At 41.4% G+C, this 19,101-nt stretch overlaps 2 protein-coding genes across 3 annotated transcripts in view; one reads left to right on the forward strand and one right to left on the reverse strand.

The window, feature by feature from the left end:
* The window catches only part of EVC2 (EvC ciliary complex subunit 2), a 59,454-nt gene extending 52,754 nt beyond the window's left edge, over positions 1-6,700 (forward strand). For both annotated transcript variants that reach the window (XM_054172429.1, XM_054172430.1), the window contains exons 20-22: positions 4,076-4,269; positions 5,166-5,267; positions 5,753-6,700. In XM_054172429.1, the coding sequence (XP_054028404.1) occupies positions 4,076-4,269; positions 5,166-5,267; positions 5,753-6,026 (570 nt within the window). In that variant the 3' untranslated portion in view covers positions 6,027-6,700. The remainder of the gene's footprint in view (positions 1-4,075; positions 4,270-5,165; positions 5,268-5,752) is intronic.
* STK32B (serine/threonine kinase 32B) overlaps positions 1-19,101 on the reverse strand; it is a 149,568-nt gene that overhangs the window by 1,013 nt on the left and 129,454 nt on the right. The gene's annotated exons all lie outside the window — the stretch shown is intronic.

Consider the following 19,101-nt stretch of genomic DNA (forward strand, 5'->3'; position numbering starts at 1 on the left):
GTAGCACATGTTTTTAGATCTTTACTCTGACTTGGGTAAGGAATTTCTCTCAAGAACTCCTAAAGCTCATAGGACTGTGAGCGTCATTGTTGTCATGGCTTAACCTCAACTGGCAACTAAGCACCACACAGCCACTCATCCCCTCAGCCCTGGTGGAATAAAGAGGAGAACTGAAGAGAAAAAAAACCACCCATCTTCATGGGATAAGAACAGTTTAATTGAAATAAAATATAATGCTAACAATAATAATCATTGCAATGAAAAGCTGGATAATAAAAGGAGAGAGAAATCAAACCCAAGAAAGGTCAAGTGATGCACAATGCAATTGCTCACTGGCAGTTCAAAAACAGTGCTCTTTTTCAGTTGCAAGTTTTAATCATATTTATCCTCAGACTGAGCACAGCTAACCAGTATTGTGCTGGTTTTGGATGTTATTGTAGCTTGTTTCTGTCCTGGAAAGTTTGGTGCTACTGACACTCCTCATCCTGAATTCCCAGAGATCGTACCCCACGTCTAGGAAGAAGCTTTTCCACAGCATAGGTTCAGGTTGCTGACAATTTAATTGTCTGCCTGTCATGGTTGTTAGCTTTCTTTGGCACAGGTACATTGTGAAAAGCATCTGAACAGCATGGCATGTGCAAGTTTAGAGGGTAACATCATTGTTTTGCAGATTACAGATGCATGCAAACAGAGCATGTTAAAATTGTCACAGTGCCCAGTCCACTTAGCAGCCTAGCAGGTGAACACTGACCCTTGATAATTACAGATTCTGATATCTTGAAGGCAGTGATTTTAAAGTTACTGTCACCTCACTGCACTTGAAGAACTGGACACTTTTCAGTGTACACTTGAAGGGCTCTGCTTTCTGGTTTGCTCCTAAGATTCCCTGAAGAAATAATGAATTTGGGTGAATATGCATTAGGTCCACCATTGGAGTTTCTGTGTTTGCACTTACTCATAAAAAAGTGTAGCCCAGAGAGATTCTGGGACATAGTTTCTTGAAATTACATAAAACCTACATATATTTGCCTTTCTTTTTTCTATTTTCTCTGCAAGTACAGTAGTATAATAACTCCAACAAGAAATCCAAATCTGACTTCTCTTAGTTCAGCTGTAAAGTATGTGCTCGCAGGCTCACGGTGTAACATGTTCCTACTTTTAGATGTGCTTATCCTGTGAGTTAATACAGAAACTGGTTTTTAAGTCTTTTCCCCTCCCATTTCCTTAAAATGTATAGAAGACATTATATTGGTAGCTATGAGGAAACTATAGCTATTGTACCTCTGTATCTCACACTCCTCCTTTTCTCTAAAGAGGATTTTCCCCTTTAGATTGCTTTTCAGAACTGTGGATGTAGACCTCTCTGCAAAACCAGATAAGTTTTACTTTCCTACATTTCATGTTGCAGCTTACATCTTTATGGAGGCAGATCTAGGTCAATAAAAGATTTGCTTGAATGATATTGAGTTCAGGATCTGAGCCTTTTAAATAAGCTCATAGCTGTAGCCCCAGGTGCAGTAGTTGCATTTTGGAGACAACGGATGATGCAGGCAGACTGTCAAAGTAGGCTTGAGGCAAGCGTGGATCAGATTCATTGATTCTTGCAGTTGTTTAAATAGACATTCCTCAGTCCAAATGCTTAATTCTCCTGTTTGTAAACTACAATTCATTCCTGTTTTTATTTTGACCAAATTCAGAGAATACAAATGAGGCTGTTGGTGGCTGGTGTTACAAAAAAAGGTGAAGTTCTGCTCTTTGTGGTACCATACCATATAATATATCTGAAGAATCAAACTTACCCCACTCTGGAGGGCTTTTGGTCTGCCTAGTGTGACCATTTCTCTGTCTGCATGTACATTCATCTGTCTTTCCCACTTCTGGAAGCTGATCTGGGTGGCTGTGAGCATCTGAAAGCACTGCTTACTGCTGATGTGTGTTCACACATCAGCACTTCCTTTGCCATACTCATGCTAGATGCACCTGGCTGGTGGGTGTCTGTGGCACTTCTGATACTGTTGACAGCACTGTGGCACCTTGCAAGTTACTTGTGAATTCTGCTGTGTTAGAAGAGCATTAAGGGTTGCCTCTCAGCCCAAGTCATCCTTGCTGTAGAAAGACAAGGGTCAGAGTGGAGAAAAGAACATTTTAAAGAGGAAACTATTACAGAGGAGAGCAGCACTGAAGTCGTGATGTTTCAATCATCCACATATAAATTACTGTTAAAGGTCCTGAGACAATTTAGCCAAAAGGGCAGAATAGGTCACAGAAATGTGCCTCTTTTTTTCTCACTTAAATATTCGGGGTGTTTTTTCCTTTCTAAATTCCTATAAGAATAGTTGTTAAAGGCCAAAAGTGCAACACAGTCTGTGTACAGCTATAGGAATTAAACTTAGGTGTCTGTATTAAGATTTAAGCTTTTATTTACATTCCTCTCCCGAGAAGAGTTAAGTAATTTCCTGTTTTGAGTAGCTGGAACACACATTTTTTTTTTGTCCCCTAGTTTTGGTGCTTGTTTGGGTGAAAACATTGGGACATTTTAGATGCCATATCAAGAACTTTTGTTGTTCATTTTAGTGCCTCAGTAGTTTCCATGGAAAACCTGTAACAACACCAAGGAGCTTAGGAGACTCTGGGAAGTGAATCCTGTTCCTGCCATTTGGAGCAGTGGTGTTTACTCAGAGAATGGCTGTGGGAAAAGGAGATTGGTTGGTTAACTGATTTCTTTATTTTGTGTGACCATCTAACTTCAGGTTAGGTAGGGCCACTTTGGGGGTGATTGCTTTGATTTTATATTTATTTAGCAGAAAGAGTTGTCCTTTTTACCCTTTTGGTGAAATGGCTGCTTTCAAAGATTGACTTAATACTGGGCTCTCTTAGATGCTCCTCTGAAATTTCATCATACAAAAAAGAGGCAGCTTTTGACATTTTGACATTTGCTTTGACACCTTGAATCCACTGCAGACAAAGAAATGGGACATCTTGCTGTGTAGTGGGACCTTGTGGGGTTTTCATGTGATGTGCTTTGTAGTCACTTCCCCCATCAGTGATTTATAGGAGGGTCTACAGAGCCGAAGTGGCTCAGCTGTCATCAGCCACCCTCAATGTCTGGCACATTTTGCTTGACCTTGGCTACTCAAGATACATGCATGGTTTGAGCAGACAACAGCAGCAATTCCCTGGTATCCTCTGAAGCATTTACCTTGCTTTAATTTGCTCTGCTCCCTTCTTTCCACATAGTCCTCAGTATGTTGTAGACTTTTTGTATTTGATATTCATGAGAAGTCTGCAGTAACAGCTCTGAGGATGCAGTAGTTCTGACAGCAGGGCAGAAAATAACAAGATTTTGATGTTTAGCAGGGGAGGGCAGGAAATGGGACTGCTTGATTGTCTAGGGAAGACCTACTACTGAATTTGGCCTATTTGAACACTTTGTGAGTACCCTGTAGCCCTGTCCTTTGGGTCAGAGAGAAGAGGATGTTTGGAAAACAGCAAAACACCAAAACAAAACCAGATGTTTCCTTCACCTCTCAGCAAATGCTATAAGCTGTTCTCTGAGTGTATCACAGAATCTGGTGTGAAGAGAGGCCAGACCTCACTGAATGGTTGAACAAGTGCTCAACCATGGCAACATGTCGTTAGGATTTAGAGGCTATTTTTACCCCCTAGTTTTACAGACCAAAAAATGATGCCATATTGCTTCATTGCTATCTTGAAAGGATTTTGGTTTAATAGTACAGTCCAGAAATTAAATTAGCTAAACCTTTAGTGCTAGAATATGGTCACATTATTTTTCAGACCAAAGAGCATCAAGCATTAAGCACACTAAGATGAACTAGTTTAACATTTGCATTGCCTCTGTCCAGAGATAAATGGACAACTGTAGATATTTATGGGCCAGTGTGGTAGAAACAGTGAACATGGGACTATGACCATGTGACACCAAAACTGTCATCACTAATGTGATTTTTCAATAGTATTTTTTTGTTTCCAAAATGAAGAAGTCTTTAATGCTACCAATTAAAATTTGCTAACACATTGTCGGTGCTGCATTTATCTGTCTCCATTAATCCTCCAGGAGCTCCAGCTGGCAGGTTATTTAGCTAAAGTGATGAGAGTACCAATGGGGATGTTGCACAGGATCCTGAATTTGTTGCTGCCCTCCAGCCCACAAAGTGAGGTTCTTTCTCTCCTCAATCCCATCAGTAAATATTCAGATGGTGTTGCTGCAAGTGACAGTCATGCAGAGGAGCCTGGCAGCTGCAAGAAAAAGTGAGTGATATTTTTTGGTAGACTATTGCAAGAGACCATGATGGCTTAACATATATAGGTGTTTGCTGGGCAAGGAGGGTGACAGCAGTAGAAAACAAAAATCAGGTGCATAAGTTTCCTGTTTGAAATGTTTTTGTGGAGTAAAAACACTTTGAAAGAGCTACTTTATTTTGTGAAGTGTTTTGGCTGAAGTAGATTGATTGGTAGTTAATAAATTTGGTAACTTTATGAATTTAACAGCTATTTATTAGATTTCTAAATCTTGGTCTGATATTTTTCTTCATGTTGACTTTACCTGGAGTTTCTGAAATTATTTTCTATCCAGCTTTTTGTATTTATAATATTCACAGGATGCTAGGTTTCAGGTGTCTGTAGCTCCTGAAGATATAAAGGAGGTCTTCCATGCTAGTAAAGGAGTTTTTAGCCTTCTAGATGCCTGTGCCTTTGTAGTTCATTGCCAAAGTCTCAAGTGATCGCTGGTTTTGCCTTTACTCACAGAGACAGAGAGTCTCATAGAGCCTTTATCCCTCCTGTGTATCCCCATTAGCACCAGCTGGATAGCTGTGCATTGAGAGATGCTCCTGAGGACTCAGTCTCACGACTCCCTGCCATGACACGGGAAGGAAAGTAAAGCAGATGTTGTGGCACTGGGCCCTCTAGTTGTCAGATAAGAGCTGACAAGGAACAAACAAGGGCTGTTGGAATCATGCCCTGAGGTGTGATCTTAGATGATTTAAATTATTTGTGGCAGGGCAGAAAAAACACTTGCATGCTCTCGCTGACTGTCTTCATGGTATTGCTGTCATGGGTTTGGTAGCTGAAATCAGGAGGAGGAGGAGGATGTGTATTTGGGGATTTGCTGCTGGGAATTGTTCTTTTTTTTTCCAAACCTTCAGGAAGAACCAAGAGTTGTGGCATGCATTGGAGAGTAAAGTAAGGCAAGATTTGATTAACAGAAGTTTGGGAAAGATCCCTGCTCGAAACCAGAGAAAAGACAGGTAAGGAGAAAGCAGGAACAAACTGAAGTGATTTTTTTGAATACTTCATTTAATCTTCAAAGGTTCCTCTTGGATCTGTTAGGAAGTAAGTCCATTTGCTGACACTGCTCTGCTGTTTGGTGCTTGTGTTCCCTAAAGCATATTTATATGTACTAATCAACAATATTAAGTGCTTAAAAAGGTTTTTCCATAGATACCCACAAAATTCACACCTTTTTTTGCCTACATTGCCCATCTTCCCTCTGGTTATTGAGTATGAGGCTACCTTCCCTTATGCACTTTTGTATCTTACTAAACAGTAGGTTAATTATTGGGGATTGGAATGGAAATCACCATTCCCTCCACTGAAATACTATTTTCTTCAGCTTCCCAAGTCACCACTTCTGTGTCAGGTTATGATACAGGAATTTGTGCTTTTATGGCCCGAGTTTTCACTTTTCAGCTGCAAGTTTTCGCTTTCCAATTCAAATGTTTCGTTATTGCAGCATCATAAAGAAGAAGCAGCTTGCCCTGTTGGAAAAAACATCATTCATTCATCTTGGATCTTCGCCTACACATCTTCCTATGGAACATTCTGATCCACCTGTTCCTTTGAGTGCTGCAACTGTGGAAGCCATCGAGCTGGTAGACACAGGGGAGAAGGTGTTTTTGTTCCGGGAGCTGAGTGAGCCAGTGCTTGCTTTGCATAATTCTCCAAGGAAAAAGAAAAAGAACTTTCTTAATTCCAAAAAAGCTGCTCGTGGAAATACAGACTCCTGAGGGCACCTTCCATTCAAACTGTCAGTCAGGGAAGAGGAAGTTATGCAAAAACTCAGTAAAAGAATGAGAAAGAATGAAGTGTGCAGTTTAAATGAGACGTGGATTGCTTGGATCTCATTCATCTGCTGCTGTAAATAGCTGTAATTGTAGACTGTGCCATTAGCAATGTGCATTCTGCCTTCCTGATTCTTGTCAGCTCATGGTGCAGTAGATGGAATCTCTGTTTTATGATGCCCATTCTGGCAGATAGGACTTGATGTTCCTTCGGTACATTTTGGTCATTTTTGCACTGATTTTCCTGTATTTTTGTGATTTATATAGAAAGGTTATTTATTATATAAACTAAGTACTGGTTTACTATTCTTGTATTTATATATCCTTGTAATAAGCTGTGGTATAGCAGATGATATGAAGAGATGAAGTCAATGACCTGCAAGTCCCCTGTTCTCTGATTTTCTGTTATTCTAGCTAATTTACTGTTTAATTTTGTGTCTTGATAGGCTTTGAAGTTACCTCTGCAGTCTGTGTTCTACAGTGATAGCTGATATTGCTGGTCTTCAGCACAGAATCATAGAATGGTTTGGGTTGGAAGGGACCTCCAAAGGTCATCTAATCCAACCCTCTCTGTAGTAAGCAGGGGCATCCTCAACTAGATCAGGTTGGCCAGAGCCTTGTCGAGTGAGTATCTCCAGGGATGGGGCTTCAGCTACCTCCCTGGGTGACCTGTGTATAGATACATACTTAACCTTATGTCCTGGAGTAACTCCAGCTTTTCACTGCTGTTTCTAAACTTACTTTAGTTGAACTGTGACTGTGGCTGCACTTCAAAACTCTGTTAAGTATTTGCAACCTGTTGCAATCTTTTTCTTGGTGAACCAATATCATCACACTTGCTTAGCAGTATAAGGAAGACTGTAAAAGGAGATGTAACATGTAAAACCTTAAAAGCTTTTCTGATTGGAGTGCTGCCAGCTTTCCCAGTTCTGGGTGAGTAGTTTTGAAGTTCTGATTCCTGGATCTTCCTGAATTGATGAGAATCTATTTCTACAATTCAAAGAGAGCGAATTTGCAAAGCTTTCTCATTGACAGAAAGAAGGCTGTAAAGGACTCTAGAAAGAGGAATAGGTAAAAGCTTATTAAACCAAACACACATTTCTTAATATTTTGTGATGCTCAAGCCTGTATTTGAATGCTGTGCTCTGAAGGCACTCTGCTCATGCAGTGTTTCATGTATAGAGTTTCTATGCCTTTGTATTACTGTGGTGCCAATTTCATTAGAAAAATTAAAATGTTACAATGTTCCTGTGCCTGCAGTTGGCAAGTTGGGGGGGGGGGGGAAGGAATATTTTTTTCCTCCACTTCTCTTGACAAGTTTAAATATTCATCCCACAGTAAACAACAATTAGTGTTTCATATCGCTATTAGCATTAGAAAATGTATGCAGTAATTAGCCTGATAATCCTAATTATTTTTTGATTGCATTCTTCAGTCTTTTCATAGAAGTCATTGCTCTCACAGAAGAGGTTGTCGGGGTGGTGGGAGATCAGAGACACTGCAATTTGGTGCGTCTGGGAGCTTGTAAAGGTGTGGGTGGGTAAAGGCAGGGTCTGTCCTGCCTTGGAGGTAGGTCAGGGCTCTATAGGAGGATGCTCAGGTGTTTCAGAAATGGGTCTGACTCTCTGCAAGAAAAAACAACAGGGAAGCCTGGCCTGTGCTCAGGGCTGCAAGAAGCACTTGAAAGCTGAAGTATCCTCTTGAATGTGAGTCTCTTCCAAGATTTTTTTCTCCAGCCCAGACTCCAGGCTGCTATAATTTAAAAGGGAAATGATGGTACTGATAACAGGCAAGACAATGGGGCCAATAGCTTTAAACAGTTTCAATAATGCAATGCAGCATCTGAATATTGGTTGCAATATCAATTTGTTATCTTTAACAGATAATCCCTATGTCTAATAATAGAAAGCTAATATCTAACTCTCACACGCCTCATCATAGATTGGAAGCAGTTCAATGACTGTAACAGTTCTAGCAGGGAAACTCATTGCCTGCTATGAATCAGTTTCATGTTGTTCAATACCTCCCCAAAGAAATGTCCAGGTCTGGATATCTCTAGTGCATTAGGAAAGAAGTTTTGCCTATGTCATAGCCCATTTCAATAAAGAGCTGACTTACATTCAGTTCTGAGTCATTCAGAGGACACAGGAGGGCCAGTTGTGTGTGCAGTTCTCTGTGTGTATTATAGGAATTAGCAACCTGTTCCAGTGTCTCTCCACCCTCACTGTGAAGAATGTCTTTCTAATACCCAGTCTAAATGTGCCCTCCTCAAGCTTCAATTCATTCCCTCTTGTTCTATCACTGCAAGTCCCTCCCCAGCCTTCCTGTAGACCTCTTCAGATTCTGGAAGGCTGCTCTAATGTCTCCCTGGAGCCTTCTCTTCTCCAGGCTGAACAACCCCAACTCTCTGTCCTCTTAGAGGAGGTGCTCCAGCCCCATGCTCATCTTTGTGGCCTCTTCTGCACCCACTTCAGCAGCTCCATGTCCCTGTTATGCTGGGGATGCTGTAAGTGGATGCAGTACTCCAGGCAGGGTCTCAGGAGAGCAGAGACATCTTCACCTCTTGCTAGGGCAGTTTTGTTTTCAGATTCATTTTTCAAGTGACAATGTCTCTTTAATAAGGTCAGTTCTGCACAGCCCTCGTTTGCTTTATTTGAACGTGGGGAAATCATGCTGCTTCTTTCATTATCTGGTATTTACTCAGCTGCTATTTTAACACCTTTTATTTCTTCTGGGGAATGTTAACTTTTTATGCTGTTATCTTAATACAGCCCAGTGCCAATAATTACACTGCCTTTCAGCAGCAGCTCTGGCTTCCTGAGACTGACAGCAGGACTTCCACAGCACCAAAGGCTGAGTCTTCTCACTCAGCTCACCCAGTTCCCCCTCTGCCCTATGCCAAAATGTTTCACTGCTGTGCTGAAGTAACTGGTGCAAACATAGGTGTGCAAGACAGAAACTCACATCTTCAGCTCATAACCTGTAGATAGGCAGGTCCTAGACAGAGGCTGCCAGACTTAGTTTAGCACGTGACTTAGTACCATCAGGCTGGACTCAATGATCTTAAAGGTCTTTTCCAACCATGATTCTACTATGATTCTATAGCTTCATCCTAAAGAGTACGTGATCATTGAATGGTAGGGGTTGGAAGGGATCTCTGGAGATCAAGTCCACGGTGGCCCATTTTGTTGCAAGGATACTGCAGCATGAACCAAGTTGTGGTGTTCAGCAGGGAGGGAAGGGAGAGAGGCATGCTGTTAGCACAGTGGCTCTTTGAAGAAAAGGAAAACTATACATTCTGGGGAGAAAAAAACCCAACAAACTCTCAAGTACCTGGTGACAGGACAAGAGGTAATGTACTCAAGCTGCACCAGGAGAAGTTTAGATTGGATATTAGGAAGAATTTCTTTAGTGGAAGAGTGGCATTTCTTTATTGAAAGAGGCATGGGAACCTGCTGCCCAGGGAGGTGGTGGAGTCACCATCCCTGAAGGTGTTCAAGAAATGTGTGGACATGGCACTCTGGGTCTAATGACTGGTGGTGTTAGGTTGATGGTTGGACTCAATGATCTTAGAGTTCTTTTCCAACCCTAATGATTCTGTGATTCTATGATGCTATCACTAGGTATCTTCCTGGCTTCTCCAATTTTAATGCATGTGAATAGTTCTTTACATGCAATAATAATACTAACACGAATAAAGATGGCAGGGTTGGGTTACTGCAGCCCCTGCACACTCTGATTCAATGTTGTATCAGACCAGAGAGTAACTCAGTGTGGCACAAAACCCTGCCAGCATTGCGGCTGTCAAAGTGCACTCCATGCACAGGGTATGTGCTGCAATTGCTTTGACTTTATTTTGACTACCTAAATGTCATGGTGTCCAGTTGAGGCTAAACGTTGTGGCTTTTCCCTGTAACTGAGAGACAGGTACAGGCATTACCCTGGGACAGTTCATCTAACACCTACCACAGGCAGTACAGGCTGTGTTTTAAATAGCTCTCAGTGCTTTGTTACTAAATGAAAGTAGAGAAGCAGAGAAAATGAAAGTAGAAAAGAAGAGGAACTGGGAAAATCTCCAACTTCTGTGAGCAAGGACTAGGGCTGAGTCCTTGGGGGAGTTGGATATGGACCCTGTAGTGGTGACCAAAGGATATCTGTCTACAACTGCTGGAAGGGAGGTTGTAGCCAGGAAGGGGTTGGTCTCTTCTCTCAGGCAACTAGAACCAGAACAAGAGGACACAGTCTCAAGCTGCACCAGGGGAGGTTTAGGCTGGATGCTAGGAAGAAGTTCTTCATAGAAAGAGTGATTGCCCATTGGAATGTGCTGCCCAGGGAGGTGGTGGAGTCACCATCACTGAAGGTATTTAGGAAGAGACTGGATGGGGTGCTTGGTGCCATGGGTTAGTTGATTAGATATTGTTAGATGATACCTTGGACTCGATCTCAGAGGTCTTTTCCAACCTGGTCTGGTCTATTCTATTCTATTCTAATTCTATTCTACTTATCACACAGTTGGTGTTATATTCCAGATCTGAGAAGACTGCATTTGGAGCCTGATCCAGTGATGTTAACAGATGTGTCCTATTTGATACCCCTTGAGGCTCTGTTGATAATCCATAAGTTCCTTCTGTGTGGTGTTTTTGTGTTTCTTTCTTTTAATTTCTCTTTTTAATCAACCTAAACATAAAAACATAAGCAATAAATACATCTGTGCATTCTTAGACTTGAAATCCATTTCTGCTCTATTAATCCATCCTAGTGACAGGGGAAATTTTGTTTCATTTGATTCCTACCAGAGTTAAACTGAATTAATCTAACTGCTCCTTTATGTGAGAGTGGCAGGCAATAGTGAGCAGCCTTGCAGAGTGGAGTGACAATTACCAGTCTGATAAAGTACTGTGGGCATGTACAACAAAGTGCAATTTGCACTTCTTCTTGGGGCTCACTTGTGGAGTGACTCTTATGCTTTTGAAATGCAATTTGTGTTTCAGTAATAGGGACTTCACATGACTTCCATTCCTCCAGTATTTGTTTTGAGAGGGCAGGTGAAGGAAATAGCAAGCAGTAAGAAAAGTACTTCTTGAGCATGCCACAGTTTGAATGAAGGACTGAAACTCTTTCACTTCAGATAATGCAGAATGGTCATTAGAAAGAACACCTTTAGTACTGACAGCTTTTCAGTTATTCCTTGAGAATACCATGCATTTCAGAAGTGCTTTCATTTCGGTGCCATTGTGAAGCCAATCACTTTAAAACAAGGTGATTGCAAAGAAGTTGGTGTGAAATTAAGGGCTATCAAGCCAATTATGCTATCACTGTTTCAGTGAAATGTGTGTGCAGAAAGAGAGGCTGGGATGTGAATCTCTTTCCAGTGAATAAAAACCTGTTCACATGCCACGATGTTAAATGAATATAATGTCACTCCCGAGGATGGATGGATGGACTTATCAGGAAGGGTTGCAATTAGCATGCAGAGGGTGAAAGCTGTACAAGATGTGTCTGGATACAGCCCTCCTGAAGCTCTCTTTCAGGTGGGAGTTCTTAAATACCAAAAAATTTCCTGGTCTACCAGAGTGAGCTCAGAGCCAGGAGGAAGCGCTGGGTTCAGTAACTGCTTACATGGTCTGGGATTAGTCATGTTTTGTTTGAAGTCCTGATGTTATTAATAGCATGAAATAATGATATTTAAATGACTGTAATCCTGACTGTTGATTGTAGTTGATTGGAAAATAGCTATTCTAGTTGTTTTTCTCTTGAGTAAAATTGTGATTTGTTTGCACAAAGATCACAAAAGGGGAAAGAGGAAAGGCAAGAAGGCAGGCAAGCAGGCAGGAGGGAAGGAAGGAAGGGAGAAGGAAAGGGAGGGAGAAAAGAAGGGAGGGAGGGAGGGAAGGAGGAATGAAGGAAGGGAGGGAGGGAAGGAGGGAAGGAGAAAAGGGAAGGGGGAGGGAAGAAAGGAGGGAGGAAGGAAGAAAAGAAGGGAGGGAGGGAAGGAAATAGAATCTCTGTTATTCTTTTGTCTGCTCTCATTTTGCCTTTCAGAAAGCAAGGGGGTGGGGGGGAAGCCTCAAACAGCAGCACCAATTCTAGTTTCTCTTTTCCCCAAAGAGACAGCTAAATACTTTGAGGCCATTAAAAGTACTGACAAATAAATCTATTTTTCATTTAACAGAATTCCTCTCTACAGGTGAAGGGGGAAAGGTAAACAGCATTTTTCAACTGACTTTCACTTTATCTTCTACTCTTCAAATGCTTTAACAGTTTTCTTCTCCTTTAGATCTTTAAGATAGGGTTAAAAAATGTAATGGAGGCTGTTGCTATGGTGTTCATATCAAGGTGTCTGCATTCATTCCTCTGGACTTTCTTTGGTGCTTGTACATGTTTACAGCTCTGTCTGTCTGGATCTGCTTGCTCTATCAAAATCAACACAGTGCATTCCAGCTGATAGACAACGTGAGCTTTTTATTTGCCTTGAGAAGATGCAGAATGAATGCAACATGAAAGAAAAGTCTGCAGGCCTTTCTTTAACAGTTCTCAAATGTTTTCATAGAGTCAGAATGTGCCTGTGCAGAGACAGACGTGAGAGATGCTGCACTTGGCAATGTTTGCAAATCAGGGGGCAAATTCAGGTTCTTTTAATAGCTGTATGAAACATTGCAGCACATTTGGCAGCCCTTGCCAGCTGACATCACAGAGTATTCCTGAATGACTTCATCACCACTGGAGCTTTTTTAGGGAGGAAAAAAAAGGAAAAAAAGAAGAAAAACCCCAACAGTTAGGCGACTGACAGCCCAGGTTTTATCTTGGCATAGCTTGGTTTTGTGCAGTGCTTATCACCACAGCATCTAAAGCTCTCACAATGCATCATCACAACTGCTCTTCAGGGAAGGATCACCTTTCTTGTGTAGAGGGAGAGCTGAGGCATTCAGGGTCTGGTCTAGCACCCATGAAAGATGGTGACAAATCCATTTGGTCAAACCAGGAGTCTGTGGCAGAGCTGGGAGCAGATTAGCAGCTCAGTACTTAAACCTCTGCACCACTTTCTCCCTCTTTTTCACTGTCTGTGTGTGTGTGTTTTCACTTGTCAGAATTCACTCACTCACCTGCATCCCTAAGGTGATGTATTATGAAAATATGTTAGCATCTGTCGTGTATTTATGCTTAATGTTTGCAATCAGTAGGAAAGTGTAGTTTCCCAAAGAATAGATCAGTGGGGATCTAAGGCATTGCCAATATCACTTTATTTTCTTTTCCTGAAGCAGACCTAGCAGGGTTACGATACTGTATTTTGCCACCACTCCACCTTAAGTTCCTTTCCGTTTTTCTCCAGTGCTAAATAATCCTCTAATAATTTGTTTGCTGTGGGAACAGACCATGTAAAATTGATTTATTTTGTTTAATGTGACCAAGGAATGTCATATGGTATTTGTCCCCTCGTGCTTATTTTAGCTCTTGACTTTGCAAACAGAAGAGAAAGGTAAATTCTCAAATCTAGTCTTCTGGTTTATTTTCTCTCTCTCTTTATTTCTTTAATAGAATGCTGAATGAAATGGCACTTTCAAAGTGTCCCCCAAAATAGCCTACAACATTACTGTGAATTTATTTTTGTGTATTTCACTTTTTTTTTTTCCCCCCACCCTGATTCAGTTGAATAACTTCTTACTATATTTATATTCACTGGGGGGCGGGGGGGGGAGAAAGATAGTGGCACAGATATATTCCTGAATTCCTTTTAAAAATTGGATACAGTTGCAGGCAAGTGATATGGGAGATGAGCAAGGGTGATAAATTCTTGGATGAATGTTGCTAAAAGAGTCATGAGAAATACTCAGAAATTGCTAGCAGCAACAGCAATCACAAAAAGAGAGATCAGAATTCTCAGCACAGCAGTTCTTGCTGTCAATTTTTACAGTGAATGTAGCTGATACTACTCACGGATTTGCAAGCAAGCAGAAGAGTAGGACAGAAATCATTTAACCTAAGCTCTGGTCTTGGCTCTCTGCTTCCCAAGCTGTGCCAGGGGAAGTTTAGGCTGGAGGTGAGGAGAAAGTTCTTCCCAGAAAGAGTAATTGGCCATTGGAATGTGCTGCCCAGGGAGGTGGTGGAGTCACTGCCCCTGGAGGTGTTCGAGAGGGGATTGGATGTGGCGCTTGGTGCCATGGTTTAGTTAGTCATGAGGTGTTGGGTGATAGGTTGGACTTGATGATCTCTGAGGTCTTTTCTAACCTTATTGATTCTATGATTATACATCTCAGAGATGTATAATTCCACATAGGTTTAGGGTCTGGGCTGAACAATCAAGAGATTTTCCATACTTGTTTTACAACTGAAAACTAAATTTTTGTTTCTCTTGTTCTATGGTCCCCATAAAATAGGTCATGGCTGAAATGGAGTGGTGAAATGTACTGAAGTATAGCAAGCCATTCTCAGAGGATCAGATGTGAGCAGTGAAGAACTCACAGATGAACAGGCCCCCATATGCAAATATTGATGTCCTGAATATTCCCCTCTTGGTACTTAATGTGTTGATAACAGGAATTACTTTTCCCATCAGGTCAGCTTGGTTCTGAGGCTGTGTTCATCCAGCTAAGGTCACCCACGTGGCAGATTTGGGTGGCATCTAAGCAGATACTTCACAGTAATAGAGTACAAAACACAATATGAATACCAGCTTTTGGGGTATAAATAACCAAACCAGGGCTTTGGGGAATAAGAAGGCTGTTTGCAACCTTCTTTTATTGCATTCTGGTTTCCTTTGGCAGAATAAAAAATGTAAAAATATAAAAGAATGTTCAACTTAAACACTTGAAGTGCTGTTGTGCTACTCCCATGCACACTCTAAATAAATTGTTTAGCTGATGACTCGATTTAATACCAGAGCTTTTCCCCATGTTTGTTGTAGGCTGTTGTGTAACACAGCTCCTGAAATTGTAATTTAATAGGACTAGCCCGAGGGCAAATTTGCTGTAACATGGGGCCAAGTTATTACAGTAATCAGCTAGCTGAGAAGGAGCTTGAAGGAGTGAAATGCAGCAAATGAGCCTATTTTTTTCGAAGTGTAGGTGTAGGTAGAACCTGTGGACCACTGCTAGCACTGCTAAGCAATAAACCAAGCAATTGAGGCTCAGTGTGCTAAATACTTCAAATAATTTTGAAAGAGCTGGAGTTTTGTAGCTATTGAGATTACAGAGTGGAACTAGCCTGAGAATGTTGTAACCATAGCTCACATTCTATAGGCTATTCTTCTATTTCAGTTACTTTTTCTCTTGAATTTTGAAACCCCCAGCAAAAGAACTAAGGAATGCTACCTCAGTTTGATTTTTGTGTTCCCACAAGACAAAACCCAAAGGTTTTCTTTCTCAAAAAGAGCTAAGAACTATGAAAATGCTCTTTTTTTTTCCTCCCACTTTTTTTTAGGTATATTTTAACTTATTTCTGAGAAAGTTTGATTTCTAAACATGCCAGTGTTCTTCTAGGAACTTTCTGGAGTGATGCCATACTTAGAATTTTCTCTGAAATGCAGAGATTTCATTCAGGACCCTTGTGTCTGCCACAGGCTGCTGCAGATTTCTGTAGCTGGTTTTTCACCCCCCCACACACCTTTTCATTTCTGGTTAGAGTGAAAAAAACACTATAAAACCAGCATTTTCTGTCTAGGAGATACAATACAGAATACAGAAATAATTCCAGCAACACCTGTAAGGATGATGATTGTTAGAATATGGCACATTCATTTAAATTTCAAGAGCAAGTGTGATAACTGGACCCTTGCTGTTCAAAGAGGTCTTTGTAGAAGCTGCAAGAATATAATATAATAAATACAATGACATCCTCTGAGAGAATTCATCTCTAGAACAAACTAGCCCAGAGGTCATATTTTCTTGGCTCTTCTCGGATCTCATGTTCCACATAAATCAACTCAGTGTTTGCCCATCTACCACATGGCTCTTATGGAACATAAACAAAATGTGAGTCAGACCTAGATACAAGATTACTACTACAGGAGGAGTGTAACTGCTGATAAAATTAAAAAGTCTCTCCATCTGTCTCATTAGAAGTGGCTAATTGCAAATTATATGCAGCTGAATTTCACAAGTGGCATGGTTTTCTGTGAGCTGGTCAAATGGATACTCTGTTAAAGACTCTCCTGTTTGGCAGTCATTAGTTGGACCTGAAGCATTGAAGGGCTTTGTGCTCCTAAAACTGAGTTCTGCAAAGGTTTCCTCTCCTCTGCTAGAGCTCCAAGTTAGTACTCTCTCCTTACTCATTTCCAGTGTCTAGGGGATATTGTAACTCCCTCTAGGCCTTTAAAGGGAGAAGGTTACCAGGACAGAATGTAGTTTCTACTGATCCCAGCAAAATAATGAGTTCAGAAAACTATTTCCCAGTCATTAACCTTTTTTCAAAGAACTTAAAAGTTAATTTGCAGCTCAGTTTCAAAGTGCACTTAATACAGATGAGCAGAGGACAATAATGAATGCAGGCTAACTTGGGAAACCAGAACAATTCATTCTCAGGCACACAGTGTTATTAATACTGGCTTACGGTGCAGTGTCAGGTCAGAATAAAACATCAGTAGTCAGATCCAAGATGCCTGGCTTTGGAGAGGCATTCTCAAGTCCCTGGGCAGCACAGGGAAGTACAGACTGGGGAAGGAATCTCCTACAGCCCACCCAACATCTGTGCTGGTGAGGACCACATAGGAGAAGAAGAGCTCGGAAATCCTGCGTCTCCTCTATCTTTGGCTCCCTTGCCCCCTTGGACTGTGGACCCTGCATGGTAATGAAGGGCTGTCTCTTTTTTTGTTTGTTTTCAAACCATAGCCTGAAGAGGAGAATGGCTTACCTTTCATTAAATAGCATTCTGTTGGTAAGTTCAATGCTTCCCTTAGGCTCAGGAGACATTTTCATGCCTCAGGAAAGCAAGGTCTAACCACCAAACTGCTGGAAAAGGTGAAATGGAGTCAGGCTTCCACATCTCATCTCATGCAGTGCTGTTGTGTGTAGAAGGAATAGACGATTTCTGCACCTGTAGGTTCAGGACTTTGGTTTATTCCTGCCCTCAGCTTTTCCCTGTTGTTTATCTCAAAGCAAACTCTGTTGTATATTGCTAGGTGTGTTTGTGTTCTTGCTGGTGGGGCTCCTGTTAGAAGTTTCCATGTTGTGCTCAGAAACAAAGATCTTTAATGCTTACTTCTGAAGTGCAAGTCAGAATCCTAAATGAGATGTGAAAACTATCAGGTCATGAACTTTACCTTTCAGTGTCCACTGGGGCACTAGCAGTGCCCAGGAGCCCTTCCTCCTGGTGGCTAACTTTCCATGTGAATGTCTCAGCTTTGATGAAACTGTATAATCGAGCAAGATGAAAAGGTGTAGTAGATCTTCAGAAAAGAAATCAAAATGAGAGGAAGACAGGTGCTGAATACTTGCACAAAATGCAAGACCACAGGAGGTTAATCTTAACATGGATATTCGTAAAAGACTCTCAATATTGATCCATTAAACCTCATGAAATCACCATGAAAGCAGATTAGAAAAATTGAGGTTTCTTTCCCTTCTCTTCCTGCTGAATCTAGACATTGATTAAGAACATATGAGACTGAAAAATCCCACAGCACTGCTTTACTTAGAGCCCAAAGCATCAGTCAGCACAGTGCTTGTTTGCATTTCCAGGGTGCCTGGTCCCTTCTCCCTGAGCAGGAGGCACAGCAACAGCCCAACCATATGGTGAAGTGGCTGCTGATTACTCATAGGAAAATTGTTCCAAATCACTATCGACTGTTCATTTTCATGAGACAGAAGATTGCTGTGCCTTCTTGCACAGTGTGTTTGCTTGCTTTTTGGAGTTCTGTTGTTGCATCTTCTGCCTGGGGAGGGACCCAGGGCTCTGCTCTTGCCTGCAGTTTCCATTTCCCATCAGTGTATTTTAATGAGCTGGAATAATGTTTTTCTCTTGCAGCGTACCAAAGTCCCATGGCATTTGCAGTCTGGGAATTGCTAGCTTTTGTAAATGGCTTCTGCTGGGCTTTTTGAGACCTGTTGCTGACTGTTGAGATAATGTATGGACCTAAACAAACAAAAGAAAAGCTGGGAACACAAAGTCTTCACAGAAGGTATAATCAAAGATGAGCAAGCCCCAATTCTCTACTTTTTGTATTCAAAACTGGTATGCACCCTTGAGGTTTCTGAAGTAACCCGTTCACAGTTTGTACGCTGAGCAATGAGCACTTCCTCAGGCTTCTTGCAGACTCTGATGGCCTCAGAATTCCAGGGACATGTGGTTCTCATTCAGGGTTTGTAACACTGGACTACCGGTAGGCAAGGACAGGTATTTCTACCATGCAGATGAGAGCTTTCCTTTTAAAACCTTTCTTCCAAGGTTCTTCCCTTCCACCCACATAATGATGGGCAAACTCTCACAAAGTGGGTGGGAATACTTGTTCACTGTTCTCTTCTGCCCGAGGACAATCTAATCCAGCATTAAAAGGAAGGCCAATAACTATAGATAGAGAAAAAGTCTTCTCTGTGGGTACATTTGGGAGGCCTCTTGCCAAAGCCCCACTGCTGATAGGCAAATGAGAAAAGAGGATGCTGACAATGGAAAAGGAATCCATCACATCCTGCTCCCATTTAAATCCTACTGAGGATCTGAAAATCTTAGTTGCTATAAATCTGGGATGCTGCTTTTCTCATTACTTGAATAATAGAAGCACAGACTGTAATTGCTGGCCATTAAACAGTCCCCTGTAGAAGAGGCAAAAACCTTTCTGAAAAATACTGCTCTTTTTCTTTTTCTTTTTTTTTCTGATAAAAATAAAACTCAAACAGAAAGTCAGAAGTTTTCCACTGAGTCTTCTAAATTGGCTTTGGACTTTCAGTCTGGGTTTCGTGGGCTCCTGGGCTGAGCCTCCTTTTTCTGACACTCTCTAACTTTTCCCTGGTTTTCCATAAGCATCTCTTACTAATATTTCTGTCTGTAAATCACTAGAGCAGTCAAGAAGGCAGAAAACCAGGATTCCCCC

Source organism: Dryobates pubescens, chromosome 23 (genome assembly GCF_014839835.1).
Source record: "Dryobates pubescens isolate bDryPub1 chromosome 23, bDryPub1.pri, whole genome shotgun sequence".
In the NCBI taxonomy this organism is placed as follows: domain Eukaryota; kingdom Metazoa; phylum Chordata; class Aves; order Piciformes; family Picidae; genus Dryobates; species Dryobates pubescens.